The 16,334-nt window shown below is 40.4% G+C and overlaps 1 protein-coding gene across 7 annotated transcripts in view; it reads left to right on the top strand.

The window, feature by feature from the left end:
* GPATCH2 (G-patch domain containing 2) overlaps positions 1-10,680 on the top strand; it is a 198,848-nt gene extending 188,168 nt beyond the window's left edge. For 4 of the 7 annotated variants that reach the window (XM_070767946.1, XM_070767947.1, XM_070767948.1 and 1 more), the window contains one exon: positions 5,346-10,680. In XM_070767946.1, the coding sequence (XP_070624047.1) occupies positions 5,346-5,566 (221 nt within the window). In that variant the 3' untranslated portion in view covers positions 5,567-10,680. The other 3 variants (XM_070767952.1, XM_070767950.1, XM_070767949.1) reach the window with 3 other exon arrangements.
* Positions 10,681-16,334: the final 5,654 nt, after the last annotated feature.

Raw genomic sequence — 16,334 nt, 5'->3', positions numbered from 1 at the left:
GCTCAGCGGTAGAGAACCCACCTGCCAATGCAGGAGACATGGGTTCGATCCCTGGGTCAGGAAGATCCCCTAGAGAAGGTAATGATGACCCATTCCAGTATTCTTGCTTGGGAAATCTCATGGATAGAGGAGCCTGGGGGGAGGGGGGCTACAATCCATGGGGTCACAAAAGAGTTGAACACGACTTAGCAACTAAACAACAATCATTATTACCTCTTTAAACCTTAGTTTGTTCTGTAAGTGGAGCCAATAATAACATTGCAGGTTGCTGAGGAAGATCAAAAGAAATCACGGCCACAGAAGCACTGGGAATCTCTGAGAGTCACAGACATTATATTGTAAGTTATCCAACTGTGTCATTGTGAGTACTATGCTGTGTATTGTCCAAATGCAAATTGAGAGAAGTTGATAATGCAATTGACATGTAACCCAATTAATTTTTTAAAAATAATTTGGACCATCATCTCCACTGAAGTTGTTTGCTTGCCATTAATTCTCGTAGGAAGGCAGTGTGGGTAATGGAAAGTACGTAGGTTTTTAGAATAAACTTCACCAAGGTTCGAATCTTAGCCTACTATGTGGTGATGGTCAAGCAGTTCATCTCTCCGAGGCCCATTATATCAGTACTCCCCCCGCCTTGCACAGTTGTTATGAGGAATGGAGATTATGAATGCCACACTCCTAACAAGTAAAGCACAGACCACGTACATAGTAGGTAGACCATAAATAGTCCTGATCATATTAGCAAACAAATATCCCCGTGTGCCTTCAGAACCAATAGTTTTTAAACTTTTTTTTTAGTTTTCTGAAAACACTATTCTTTGATATATTAATACAATCGTCCCATAAGAAATGTATCTGTATAAGCAAAATGTGTGTGCTCAGTCGTGCCCAACTCTTTGCGACCGCATGGACAGTAGCCGGTCGGGCTTCTCTGTCCATGGAATTTCTCAGGCAAGAATACTGGAGTAGGTTGCCATTTCCTCCTCCAGGAGATCTTCTGGACCCAGGGGTCGAACACACCTAGCTCCTGCGTTGGCAGGTGGATTCTTTACCACTAGGGCCACCTGGGAAGCCCCTATAACCAAACTATCTGTCAATAAAAGCTTTCCCTTCTCCAAACATGTCAATATCAACCGTGTCTTTCATTCCCTACTATGCGAAGTTTTTTTCACTTAGTTAAAAAAAAAACAAGAAACTAATTTTACATTTCATTGTTTAAAAAGTAAGAGCCTTGTATTTTTAAGCAGTTGGCTATTTGAACCGATTTTATTTTGCAGAATTCACATGAAAAGCTTCTGCATTATTGCCGATAAAGTGTATAATGATCTCAGTGAGGCTTTTCTATATTAAAAAATGAAATAATTAAAACATTTGACAAAAAGTAGTAACCCTCACCACTTTCTCACAGCCCAATCTGTGCTCAATGCTGTTTCTTAACAGCAATCAAAAACCCATGTCCCTAAATTAGTTACTGAGACCAGAGGACAGTATGAGAACTGGCAATTCTAATAATGTCACAAATAATAATAATAACCATGCTCTTCAGCTGACTAGTAAAGTAATGGGGAAAGAGGGTGGGAAGAAAGAACGAGCACAGGCCACTGAAAGCCTTCTGAATACGGGGTCAGGACTGAAGCGATGCACTGTGTTATGTGGGAAGCAGCGTGTGTCACCTCCCCTTCCATTGGCTGTTTATCCAACATCAATACAACACTTTAGGAGCCAAATTACTAAACAAGCTGCCAATTAGGCTTGCAGTCAGCTGGATAGATTAGCAGCTAAGAGAGGCCGATACAAGATTTTCATCTCTTGAGCCAATTACGCAAGTGAATTACTATCCACAATACTCTTTGGAAGATTTGAGGGGAAAGGACCGACTCAGCTGTAATAGATATAAGAGATCCAGAATAAAGGGGGCTGGAGCGGGAGCTTGCAGAAGGGTTAGCAGGCTATGTATTGCTAAAATTGCCCGAGCAGGAGGAGAGCCTCCCAGGAAAGGACTTAAAGGATTTAGCACCGCCAGGAGCAAAAGAAAAGGAAATTATGGTTGTCGGATGCTGTGCTGAGACGGAGTTGTTCCACTCCCATGTCTTAATCTCATAAAAGAAGGATGAGAGACCAACAGTAGATCTCACACCAGAGTCATTTTCCATGAAAAATGAAGTATCTGTTTTTTCTTTTTTAAAGTTATATAGAATAGCCATTGTTTTTTGTTTGTTTCAGAAATCTTTTGCTGTGGGGAAAGATTTAGCATTTAAGAAATCAAGTGGTCTTTTTTTTTTAACATGATAATAATGCTTAATTTTAATTAAGAGAAATAAACCAGCATTAAAAAGATAGAATGAATTATTTTCTTCCTGTATAAAAACTAAGCATGAACTTACGGTTACCAAAAGAGGAAAGGAATGGGGGAGGGATAAAATAGGAGTTTGGGATGAGCAGATTTTGATTTTCAGTCAAGCTGCTATATATAAAATAGATAACAAAGCCCTACTGTATAGCACAGGAACTATATTCAGTATCTTGTGATAAACCGTAATTGAAAAGAATGTAAAAAAGAATGCAAATATACTATATATGTATGTATAACTGAATCACTTTGCTATACGCCAGAAACTAACACAACATTGTAAATCAACTATACATCAATTTAAAATATAAATAAAAAAGCAGGGTGGAGTTGAGTGGCCACTACTGAGCCACCACACTTGAAATGCCAACATTTTAAAACTACAGTCATGAATCAGTTACTTGCTGTTCATTTCAGAACTCAAAACTAACCTGCAGTTTTTGCAGAGATGGTTTAAATTGACTTTGTATTTTCTCTTAAATATTTAAGTTTAAACTTGAACCTTTGCAATCTCTTGTATCAAAAATATAACAGATGTGTAGCCTGAAGCTTCTTTAGACCTCTGATCTGACTTTAGCTTATCAATGCATTAAATTAATTTTTGGTGATCACAGAAAAATTAGGGATATAAGACAAAATGCTAGTACGCCATGTAACCCGACACGCCTGAGAAGTAGCTGTTCAGAAAAAAATTCGATGCCTTGTTGTTGTCATTATCATAATTTTAAAGTAAAAACTTAAAAGAAAAACCTTAATTGTCTTTTTGTTATTAAACAAGTTTTAACAAAAGGCTTCTCTTTGTTTTGTTTCTTTGGTAATTAAGAAGCCCATTTTTATATTTTATATGTTTATGTATTTTTTTGTATAATTAGATAAATATATAAAATCTCTGTGTATTTTTATTTTGCGTTTGTCAAGCAGTAAATATGAGTCCAGAGTTTTCCTTTGGTGCCAATCTTTGGCCATTCAAGCTGCTGGCAATTGAAGGGTTTTTGTCTGTTACATGTTAAGATACTTGCTTCAGTGAGCTAAAAACCAATCTGACAAGTCCAAAACCGACTCGTTATTGTGGTAATCCAGTTCTCACTCCCTGTAATGAAGTTAGCAATGACAGCAATGTATTCTGTTCTCAGTCTGAAGATGCTCTGAAGATTAAGAATATCAAAATGTTCAGTAAAGGTCTTGCAAAAATCCACTGATTACTCTATAGTTCATTATAAAACTCACCAGTTTTAGTTATAAATTATCAGTTTCAGTTATATAGCTCATCTCTATCACTTTGCAATTCCCTTCTGTAAGTTAGAATCCTAAAGAACAACCCACTCACTATTCTCCAGAAAACCAGATACAAATTACCAGATTAAATATACTGTTAGTTCAACTCTGACATGTCTTTTGTTACCAGAGACTTCCCAAGTGGCTCAGTGGTAAAGAATCCACCTGCCAATACTGGAGACTCAGAAGACACGGGCTCAATCCCTGGGTTGGGAAGATCCCCTGCAGGAGGAAATGGCAACCTCTGTAAAGAATCTGCCTGCAATGCAGGAGACCTGGGTTCCATCCTTAGGTTGGGAAGATCCCCTGGGGAAGGGAAAGGATACCCACTCCAGTATTCTGGCCTGGAGAATTCCATTAACTGTATAGTCCATGGGGTCACAAAAAGTCAGACACAACTGAGCAACTTTCACTTTCCAGTATTCTTTCCTGGAAAATCCCATGGACAGCGGAACCTGGCAGGCTACAGTCTATCAGGTCACAAAGAGTTGCATGTGACTTAGCAACTGAGCAGCACATATACAGAGAATGGAATGAAATACGTAGGTAGAGTTTTAAAGAACAATAATAAATTGGTCACTACTGTAGCCACTAACCGTATCAAGAAACAGAACACTATACACTGCGGTCCCATAGGTAATATTTTTGTTATTGTTATTGGTGCTTAAAAGGATCCTTATATACAGTCTTAGAGAAAGAGGAGGACGAAGAATCCCAATTTGGGGGGTAGAGGTGGGGTAGAAGGTGCTGTTAGAAACCCAAATCAGGAAAAAGATGGACGATGATGGGAAAGGGATGGAAGGGGATGAGGGCACAGGAGAGACAGCTGACTCTCAAGCCTTTGACAGCAGTGAGTGATGTCAGCACCTGCACATTTCAACTCTCAGACTATCTCGGAAAACACAGCCCTCATTTCAAAACAAACATGCTGGACCCAGGACGGAGCTCGGATGCCACAGGCATCCTGCAGACCTTCAGAAAGTGGGCCATCTTCATCCCTGGAACCCTAGGGATGGAATTATGGGCAAACACTATAGCCCAGAATTCTATAACAGACTTTCGAGGAAGCCCCAATATAGGAGATGGTACTGAATATGTTCTCCCTAAAACCAAGATGGTTTTAAGCTGCTGTTTAATCCCTAAGTCGTGTCCAACAGTATTGCGACCCCGCAGACTGTAGCCCTCCAGGCACCTCTGTCCATGGAATTTTCCAGGCAAGAAAACGGGCAGGTTGCCATTTCCTTCTGCAGGGGATCTTCCCGACCCAGGGATCAAACCCGCGTCTTCTGCATTGGCAGGCGGGTTCTTTACCACTGAGCCACCAGGGAGTCCATACTTCCACCCCTTTTCTTCCTACACAGTCTGTAACATCAGCTCGCTTGATGATCACTCCCTTATTTATCAAGGAAGAATAACCACAAGAAATGGTCTGGTAATTTGAGTTTTGATTGCTTTGTATTATGCCTGTTTTACAGATCAGAAAACAGAAACCCAAAGAGGTTAAATAACTTAAAGAGCTGAAACTAACCACGGTCTTTTTTCCATTGAGCCTTCTACTACAGCAAGCTCTTTATCCAAAGATGAATAAAGAACCCTCCGCGGTACTTTGTTGAAAGGAAAACTTCGAAGAATGTGGTTTTCTTAGCCTAAGAAGGCCTTCATCTGTGTTCATACTAACATGGGATTTTGTTTTGTTTTTGTCATTTTCTAATTCCAGGATTTGTAGGAGAAAACGCCCAGCCAATCCTAGAAAACAACATTGGGAACCGAATGCTCCAGAATATGGGCTGGACCCCTGGGACAGGCCTCGGACGAGATGGCAAGGGGATCGCTGAGCCGATTCCAGCCCTGCAGAGGCCAAAAGGATTAGGACTTGGGTTTCCTCTACCAAAAAGCACCTCTGCAACCACTGCCTCCAATTCAGGAAAATCCGCCTAAAGAGGAAAAGCAGAGGCGCTGTTTAACAAGTTTTATTCGCTCGCTATAGCCCATTGTTCTAAAATGACAGCATAGCTTCTGTGGTTGAAGCTGAAACCTAACATCAAAGCCTCAGACTTGTCCCTCTAGCTTCCTAGCTGCTACAGTTCTGCCAGAGTGATAGAAATGGGATTTCATCACAGTCCATGGTGCTAAAGTAAAAACCTTCACCTTTTAAAATTTTTCAGTGACTCGCATTCTAGGTGTAAAGAACAGCTCGTTTCTCTTATTTATTTTGATCTTGTATTGTCAGTAATTTCTCATGTTTTAGCTTGATTCATTCCTGTGTGCGCTTGATGCCCCAGTGACTGAGCACGCCTACGTGTTTCTAAAATAGGATTGGCCGGAAAGGGTTGTATTTCACCTCATCCCTGTCTGTCCTAACAGAAAACACCTGTCATCACATCAGTGAAGTCCTAAGCACATCTTTTTTTTGAAAGGCTGGCCAATTTCGTATTCCTTGAATTTGACTTTTTTGTTAGGATTCCTCAACAGGGTGACACCCATTCGTCTTCTATCCTTGGATACTGTAGCCTGAAGTTCACAGCTGACAAACAGCAATTAATGTTGCCCTCTGACATGTCGACAAAAATAAACCTCATCATTGTGATCACCACAGTGCCCTCAACATGACTTTACTGCAGATCTTATCAATTTTACCTCATTTAGAACATAAAATAATTACGGAAAGAAAAATGTATTTTTTAAATTCACCATGACTGAGTTGTAAACTCTATTAATAATCTAGACTTCCTTCTACCTCTTTGTTCCCAAAGGTTGATATTTTTTTTAAGATCAACTCAACTGTAGTAAACTGATTTTAACCGTCGGAGTAAGTTAGAATATCGACTCAATTTATTTGAAGATTTTAATGGCTCTCCCAAGAATTCAGATGTCTGGGCAAAGATCCAGCCCATTTACAAGGAGTACAACAAAAAAAAAATGAACGGTACTGTTTGCCCTTTCTAACACCTAAGCAGTTACTTTAAAACGAAGCAAAACAAGTCATTTGTATTATGTGCCTAGTATTGTTACATCTGAATCCTCTGCTTCATAATGTCCAAGATTCTGAATTGCTCTTAGTTTAGATGTTGTTCATTAGTAAGAACTAATAATGATACTCTCTTTTGTAATGACCTTTATTGGTTGAGTGAAGGCCAAGATAACACATGTGAATCAACCCTCTAATGTTTTTTAAGCTTTGTTTTTCTAGGGCAGTTTTAGATTCACAGCAGAATCAAGGGAAAGGTACAGCGATTTCTGAAGTATCCCCTCCCCGCACACATGCATAGCTTCCCCCATTATGTACATCCTCCCCCCAGAGTGGTATATTTGTTACAGCTGTCGAGCTGTAACATTGACACATCAAAATCACCCAAACTCCACAGTTTATATTACAGTCCACTCTTGGTGTGGAACATTCTATGGGCTTGGACTAATGTGTAATGACATGTCTGCACCATTGTAGGATCACACAGAGTAATTTTACTGTGATAAAATTCCTCTTGGCTCCTGTCTAACAGGCTTTTGGGAATTTGACAGTCGCCAAGAGTCTTTCACAGTGGGGAGAGGAGGTTTGTGCGTGTAATAGACCTGTCCCACGTGGTCCTCAAAAGAAAATACTGCTCGTTGGGGAGAGGAAGTTCAGCGTGCTATTTGAAAGGCTTACTGGTTTGCCAACTTACAGGTTCCTTTTAAGAATTATCTTCTTAAAGCAGGGTTATCATGGTAAGAGGACAAGTTGGTTAGGGAACCATAGGCTACCAGGTGAGTTGCTTTTCTTATGCCCTTCTTAGCCTACCAGGTGAGCATTCTTATTGAATAAAGTAACTTGTTTGATGCTTTCCTAAATGTCTGTTACTTGAAAATTCGCCATTTTAAAAAAAAATATATTTTTTATTGAATACTCATTCTATCTACATAAGGTGCAAAAAGCTGGGGGAGATTGTCTATATTTCGGTTTGAAACTTCTTTATGGTAGCGTATAGCACTCTAAGGCCTGTTCATAAGTTTGTTTTATTCCCACTGCCTGAAGATCTTTTAAAATCCTAGAATTTTGAAAAGCCAAATTTGGAGCCACAGGTAAAACACTATGAGGTTTTTGTGAGACTGACTGATCCCAAATTCCCATGGACTTGACCATTCTTTTTCACTTCACCATGGTCTATCTCTCACAGTGAGGAAGAGCAGACCTTACATGAGCTGGCACGTGAGACTCCTTAGCTATATGTTGCAGCTTTATAAATATTTTTTCTTGTTCTCCTGGACAGGCATCAATCTGCTGAAGAAACTTTCTAAGATATCACTGAACTCAGGTGTTCTCCAACTCCACCTCCCAAAATAATTCATCTTTATATTTTCCCTTAATAGAAGAAAGGTCTCAATATTGACATCTTGAGCCCTGTCTGTGACTCACAGAAGATTTCAAACATGTCTTATTCTATAGGAGTGTTTACGGAATACATGAATCAATACTCAAAGCAGAGAAGTGGTGACTTCCCAAGCGTTCCCCCTGCTCTCACACAGACTTCCCTTCACCTTTCAGTGAAATTTAAGAATGATCATTGCACACCTGAAGTTCTGCTCGGACCTGCACTTAATCAGAGAACACAATTGAAAAGTGGAATTTTTAATGTACATCAAATATCTTTAAGATAGGAAATTCACTAATTTACGTTTATTGTAAAGTTAATTTTTACCAGTACCTATGCCTATTCATCCAAAAGAATTCATGTTTTAGAATGTATCAATCATATCTCCATAAAAAGTAAGATTTTTCTCTTGTCCTTCATAAAGCCAACACTTCTATAGCATCTAAGCCTCGTATCAGATTAATTGCTTGTACTAAAACTTTTAGAGAATGCATAAGTCTCATCCATATTATCTAAATTATCTATTCCCCAGCAAGTAGCCGAGAGACTGAGTGTGGCTACATTAGCAATTCAACATTTTGGCTTTATATTCTTGTTATACTTGATATTAACCAGATTGTATATTGGTGTCATTTACTTCCTCCCTTCCTTCTTTCTCCCCAAATACAATTTTTAAGGCAATGTTACCCCCCTCAAATTTGTTTGCTTTTATTTTTTAATTATATGGTCTCCTTTAAAAGAAAATCCACTGTTAACTAACATTTACCAGTTAATTGGTATCAGCATTTGAAAACAGACTTTATAACTCATACTGTTGCTATCAAAGAGAAGTTAAGACAGTAGGGTTAAAGATATGCCTAATGTATACATATAGGTATGTTTACACGGCATGACTGTGCAATTTACAGACATGATTGCAAAATAATTGCATTTTATTAATATTTTAGCATTGTGAATTGATAGTCTTGCAGTTAATTGAACTGACAATTGCTTCTCTTCAATATGTTTTCATTTTGAGCAGATATTTCATGAAAGAGAAAAATCACTGCTGACATGCTTTTTAAAACCATTTCCTCCTATACTCTGTTTTTCTTTTTTAAAAAAATGGTATTGTAAAATGAAGTTGTTTAGCAAAGAATATTTTGGATTTTTTTTTCTTTTAGTAGAAAGATATAATAATAGTACAACAAAGAATGAAAGAATAAACATTATGTTTAAGAATGTTATTTATAAGCAGTCATTGTCTTTGTGCTTTAAATGTTTCCCTCTTTAAATAATAAAAAATAAAGTTGAAAGGACTTTTTTTTTTTAATTACTGAAAGTCACTCAGTTGTGTCTGACTCTTTGCAACCCCATGGACTATACAGTCCATGGAATTCTCCAGGCCAGAATACTGGAGTTGGTAACCATTCTCTTCTTCTGGGGATCTTCCAAGCCCAGGGATTGAACCCAGGTCTCCTGCATTGCAGGCAGATTCCTTACCAGCTGAGCCACCAGGGAAGCCCAAGAATACTGGAATGGATAGCCTATCCCTTCTTCAGTGGATCTTCCCGACCTAGGAATCGAACCAGGGTCTCCTGCGTGGCAGGCTGGTTCGTTACCCAACCGAGCTACCAGGGAAGCCCTGGTAATTACTACTCGTTGACAATTAACACTGAACAGTGCCGTTAAGTGTTAATTGCTCAGTCGTGTCCAATTCTTATTTACCCTGTGAACTGTCACCCACCAAGCTCCTCTGCCTCCAGGCAAGAATACTAGAGTGAGTTCCCATCTCCTCCTCCAGGATATCTTCCCAATCTCGGGATCGAACTCAACTCTCTTACATCACAGGCAGATTCTTCACTGTCTAAGCCACCAGGGAAGCCCTAAATTCATTATTCATGTTTCAGTCCTAGAGAATGTCAACATTTTCTAAAAAATTTTAGGGGAAAAAATTGGTAAACACATTTGATTTCATTTATTCACAGCTGATTGTGACCTGTTATATCACATTTCCCTGGTTTTGTTCTCTCTGATGCTGGGTTAGACTAACTGTGTTAAGGTCTCTTTCCACCCAGAGATTCTGATTCTAAAGGAACAAGTGCAAGTTCTTTCTGATAGCTTGAAATACGGATCAGAACCATATGTGTTACTCCATTTCCTTCTGGGAAATTGTGCTCCCCAGAAACCTGCTTGGATATTTTAAATATTTTATAATACTCATTAAAGTGTTGAGTTCTATTGCTTATAGGAAACATCTCATTATGTTAATAAAATACTCTCTTTTCTCCCCCCAAAAAACTGAATTGTGAGTTGTTAGAGTCAGTGGATTTTTTTTTTTTTTTTATCCAATAGGTATTAAATACTCATTTATTTCACAGGCTTGCAGTAATATATACTCAACTGACAAGTGGACCATGAAGGCTCCTTCTGCTGGATTCCTACTAGGCAAAGACTCATTACTTCACCCACCTGACATTTTAAGTAGATCCAGATTTGTCTCTAGCGAGTCAATGCCATTAACTGCCAGGAGTATGATCTACAATTGCCGCTTTTCGTTTTATCTGTACATTAGAGTTGTCTTCTGTCTTGGAATTGTCATGGAGTTTAAATCATTGTCAGATTCACCGACCTCACTCCCGTGGCAGTGTCCGAACGGCCCGTGTTTACTCCTTCATCTTTGAAGGATGAAGTTAGGCAACAATTGAAGGCTATTTTTGTGTTTCTTTAGTCGTTTTTCTTCTTCCCTTAGTTTGAATATTCAAGACACATTAATGGCATTTTAAATCTATGTATATACTTCTTGATCTTTCAGCTATAAAATGGTAAAGACAAGACTGTATTATGATAGCATCCCAAGCAAAAAGAACACTCAGACCTTTTTTCTACTGGTTTTCATCTTCTGATTAAATTTCAAGGAAATGTTTATTCCTTCCTAAAGGTAGCATTCTATAATAAAAACAGAAAAGATGAAAAATAGTATAGTAGCTCATTACATACTTTAAAAATATGCTTTCCAAAAGCAAACAAATTCTTAAGTAGATTTCTTCCAAGGCCAGAATTTCATAGTTAGGATAAGCAGATGAGTTTCAAGGGGGAGAAATTAAGGCTTCATTAGATACCTGTGTGGCTAACCTAAGTCTCAAGTGCTTTTTTGATGGCTGTAATTGATTGTGGAAACTACAGATAATCCATGCTGCAGGTAGAGGGAATGGGATTCACCAAACAATTTTTAAGTGAACGTGAAGCACTTGGCAGAACACACTGAGATTGGGAAATGTCAAGTTGGAAACCACAGTATTTCTAAAACAATGACCATGGTGTCTTTAGGCTTTGAACAGTCAGCCGGGTGGTCCAGAAACTCTGAAGGCCTGGCTCTTGACCGTCCCCCTTTATACCCGTTTCCTTTTATCACATCACTCCCGATTCCTTTCCACACATCTTCATCTCCTTCACCTAAGTTTAACATCACAGGACAGCCTTGCAAAATGGAAAGCATCGCAAGCACACAGGAAACCTGCCTGATTTGACTCCCGTCCCATTGTGTTTCTCCATTATGTCCCTTAACAACTCAGCTAGAAACAAGCGGCAGATTTTTTCCCCACTCACTGAGTATTGTCTGCACCGCAGTGACAGATGTGCAATATAGCAGCTTCTTTAGGAAAAAATTAACAGTTTGTCCAGCATGTCAGCTCGCTCTTTTTAGTGCTTGGGAGGTCTTGGCCCCATTATGGATGATTTAGAAATTGAGGCAAGCAAAAACCAGCTGCCTGCGCTGAAAGCCTTCGTTAGTCGCCCTCATCTGCATTCCAAGACTCACTTACATCTAGAAATTGGTAGAGCCCCTCTGGCCACGCAATGAGGATGGGCTGACAATGCCTTGATTTGTTGAGAGAGAGAATAAATGGGTTTTTCAGAAGATGAGGAAATATCACCATTACTGGCCAATTTACAGCATTTTATCTGTTCTTCAAACATGTCGCTTTTGTTACTGTTGCATGGTAATTACATAGTGAAACGGAAAGAAAACAAATTCAGGTTACGTATTCAGATGGATTGCAAAATCATATAATCCTGATAAATGCCCATTTATGATACACATGGATGAAAGGTTCATTTTAATTTTGAATGGCTAGCTCAGCCATAAATAGGATATAGGATTAAATTCCAGAGAATCTGATTACATAAAAGCAAATAGTCTTTTCACTTTTTTCAGATCCAGGAAATTCAGGGAGATACAGTGTGGCATATTCACAAACAGGATTGTCCTCGGACAAGACAAAAAGTAAATTCAGACTTGCATTCTGAAAAGGATGAGAACTTTCCGTGAAGCTGGAGAGCTATCTTGTTCTAGTTATGAGTTAGTCCTAAAGGCTTCTCAAGAGGCAAGGGAGCCTAGGCTGAAGTAGTTCCAGTTTAGAGGAACAGCCCTACATTTCAATCTCTACTTTCCTGGTCACTTCTGCATTCTCACCAAACATTGGGATTCTAGAAATCCAGTGCTTTTTTCTTGTGTTCCTCTGTCTGAGGTTATTTGTCCCTCATCCTCAAATCCTATTATTGTAAAGGGATGTTGCCTGTAGAAGTTTAGCTGAGCACAGATAATGAAGATCATGGAGAGGAAAAGGAATGAAGGGGTAGCACCCCAGGGCTGCTACTGAAAATGTCAGGTGTAAGAGGAGAAGGGAACGGCTACCCACTCCAGTATTCTGGCCTGGAGAATTCCATGGACTGTATAGTCCACAGGGTTGAAAAGAGTCGGACACGACTGAGCAACTAACACTTTGCTTAGTAGGAACCCAAAAGAAGGAACCATCATCGTTCACTTATCACATGAGTATATATTACCATAAAGCTGTTACATAAATAAGTTGTTATTCTCATGTCTCAATATCTCCGGGACCACTGAGTCCAAGCTATCAAGTTTTACATGGGAAGTTGAAACTTTCCTTTCACTCGACTTGAATCCATTTGTCATACTACAGGACTAGAGTGATCATTTCAAAGTTCAGTTATGAATTTTTATTCATACCCTTTGTTGTTCAGTTGCTCAGTTGTGTCTGACACTTTGCAACTCCATGGACTGTAGCCTCCCAGGCTCCTCTGTCCATGGGATTCTCCAAGCAAGAACACTGGAGTGGGTTGCCATTTCCTTCTCCAATGCATGAAAGTGAAAAGTGAAAGTGAAGTTGCTCAGTCGTGTCCGACTCTTAGCGACCCCATGGACTGCAGCCTCCCAGGCTCCTCTGTCCATGGGATTCTCTAAGCAAGAATACTGGTGTGGGTTGCCATTTTCCTTCTCCAAGGGATCTTCCTGACTCACATCTCCTGCACTGCCAGGCAGGTTCTTTACACTAAGCCACCTGGGAAACCCCCAAATAAATAAGTTGCTGCTACTAAGTCGCTTCAGTCATGTCTGACTCTGTTCGACCCCATAGACAGCAGCCCACCAGGCTCCCCCGTCCCTGGGATTCTCCAGGCAAGAAAACTGGAGTGAGTTGCCATTTCCTTCTCCAATGCATGAAAGTGAAAGTGAAGTCGCTCAGTCGTGCCCAACTCTTAGCAACCCCGTGGACTGCAGCCTACCAGGCTCCTCCGCCCATGGGATTTTCCAGGCAAGAGTACTGGAGTGGGGTGCCATTGCCTTCTCCGAAATAAATAAGTACTTAACATCTATTGGCTCCTAAGTTTGCTGTGGCTGGGATAGAGAGATAAAAGAGCCACATCAGTACTTAACTGTCTTGGCCCAGGGGTGACAAGTGTTACCTCTGTTCAGGATTCATTGGCCAGAGCTGGTCACACAGGCCCAGCTGATTTCCAGGGAAGCTTCTGGAAGTAGGGGAGCATGCAGATGTCTGTGAGCACTAGTTGTGCCAGTTACAGTTTCAATATAGCATGTCCAGACTGTTAAATACCCAAGTAACATCTATTTCATTGAGTCTAGGATGCCATCAAGTTTAAGATGCACCTTAATTTTATGTATCATTATGAAGGAAGAGTAGGAAAAGGCAAGCCACTCCAATATTCTTGCCTAGAAATCTACATGGATGGAGGAGCCTGGGGGGTGGGGGCTACAGTCTATGGGGTCGCAAAGAGTGGGGCACAACTGAGAAAGGAAAGGAAGGAAAGGAAAGCAAGAAAGGAAAAAACACAAACTATGATCCTCTAACCCCAGCAAGGTGCCTCCACTCCAATTTCAGGAATACTACAATGTGAGAAAATGATCAAATATGTTCATGAGTATCGAATGAAGGTGAAGATAAAAAAAAATCTGAGGAATGCCAGGGAAGTCTGCATGAATGAACAGATGGGATTGGAGCTGCTCCTTGAAGAAAGATAGGGTTCAGCTAGAAACAAGGAGGGTTCATTATTAGCCAGAGATGCTTCTGTTATGTTGACATTATATGACACAAATGGCTCAGACACTAGAATTATTCCAAACTATATTCAATTCCCGGCTCTAATGCCTTCTCTGGGCTTCCCTGGTGGTGCAGCGGTGAAGACTCCACCTGCAAAGAAGGAGATGCAGGTTTGATCCCTGGGTCAGGAAGATCCTCTGGAGAAGGAAGTGACAGCCAACTCCAGTATTCTTGCCTGGGAAATCCCACAGAGGAGCCTGGCGGGCTGCAGTCCATGGGAACACAGGAGTCAGGTACAACTTGGTGACTGAAGAACAACAATGCCTTCTGTATGTTTTGAGACTAATCTCACAAGTTTCACATTTTTGTCTTTATTTTCCTGAAGTTAGAAATAATAATATCTACCTCATTGGATTACGAGGGTTAAAAGTCATAATGCACAGAAAATATCCTATCAGTCCCTAGCACATAGGAGATGCTCTGAATTGGGACCATTTCTTTTCTAGTTTCTGATGAAGTGATAAACTGTCCTTGTTTGTCTACTCTTCTAGGCGAAGTGTAACATATACAGAAGTGTTAACGTATTTTTACTTTGCTAACAGTGCCCAAGAAAGACAAGCGATATTAAACAATCTTCCTAATTTCATAGTCATTGATGGGCATACCCTTAATAATAAACTTCTGCTGTGACTCCAAATGGTAAGTCTTTTTTTTTAATTCAATACAACTAGAACCTATAATCAGTAAAAATACAGAATTCAACCACCTCCACTCAATCATTTCTTATCAGTTGACTGAAGATCATCCAGGAATCCCTGGCCACGCCCATCAAGGCCTTTGGAACCTGGCATGGCTCTAGTCTATGCTACTGATCTTACAGAACTGGTCCTTGGTCCAAGACTGGGGCTAATGCTATGACAAATTCCTTAGATGGGGCTGCTTGCTTAAGATGCTTAATTTGAAATTCTATCTTTTCACATAATCTTTTTGAGAATGTATTCTAGGACACTGGAAACTTCAGCATAGGAATCACCAGGAAACGACTTAAAAAGTGAGATTCTCAAACTCCATTCTCAAAAAGGAAGAGCCTTGAGAAAGACTGTCTTGGAAAAACCAAATCAGATTATCTCCAAACTGTCTCCAGGCTCTCTTTGCAAACATCTGAGCCCAGCCTTCTATGGCAGACCCTATTGAGTCATCTGCCCCAGCTCTCTCCTTCTGGGAAATGTTTTCAACACCACTACCCTTCCACCCTCTCCTTAAGACAATTTTGAATTAGAACTAATTTGGAATTAGAACTAATAGGTTTCATTCTGGCCTTGGTCTCTTGAATGAAGACGCTATCTGACTGGGCACAGAGGAAGTATGTAAATGAGGTAAAGAATGGAGGAGAGGAACAAAGAATTAAGATGAAAAGAAGAAACGTATGGGTTTCCTACAGAGCTGGAGCCTGGTGTAAGCTTGCTGAATGTTCTCTTCAAAAAAGACCAGAGGACCATTACTAGGGAGGTGGAGAAAGCAATCCTTTCCTATACGAGAGGGTGACATCTCTGCATGGAACTAGCCTCATATGCGGAAAAGGCAATGGCACTCCACTCCAGTACTCTTGCCTGGAAAATCCCATGGATGGAGGAGCCTGGTGGGCTGCAGTCCATGGGGTCACTAAGAGTTGGACACAACTGAGCGACTTCACTTTCACTTTTCACTTTCATGCACTGGAGAAGGAAATGGCAACCCACTCCAGTGTTCTTGCCTGGATAATCCCAGGGATGGGGGAGCCTGGTGGGCTGCCGTCTGTGGGGTCGCACAGAGTCGGACACAACTGAAGCGACTTAGCAGCAGCAGCAGCCTCATATGAGGAGAAGGAAATGGCAACCCACTCCAGTATTCTTGCCTGGAGAATCCCAGGGATGGGGGAGCCTGGTGGGCTGCCGTCTGTGGGGGTCGCACAGAGTTGGACACGACTGAAGCAACTTAGCAGCAGCAGCAGCCTCATATGAGAAGGAAATGGCAACCCAC

Source organism: Bos indicus, chromosome 16, assembly GCF_029378745.1.
Source record: "Bos indicus isolate NIAB-ARS_2022 breed Sahiwal x Tharparkar chromosome 16, NIAB-ARS_B.indTharparkar_mat_pri_1.0, whole genome shotgun sequence".
NCBI classification, from domain to species: Eukaryota; Metazoa; Chordata; class Mammalia; order Artiodactyla; family Bovidae; genus Bos; species Bos indicus.
The sequence above is the reverse complement of the archived record's forward strand: the minus strand, read 5'-3'. Positions and strand labels throughout refer to the sequence as shown.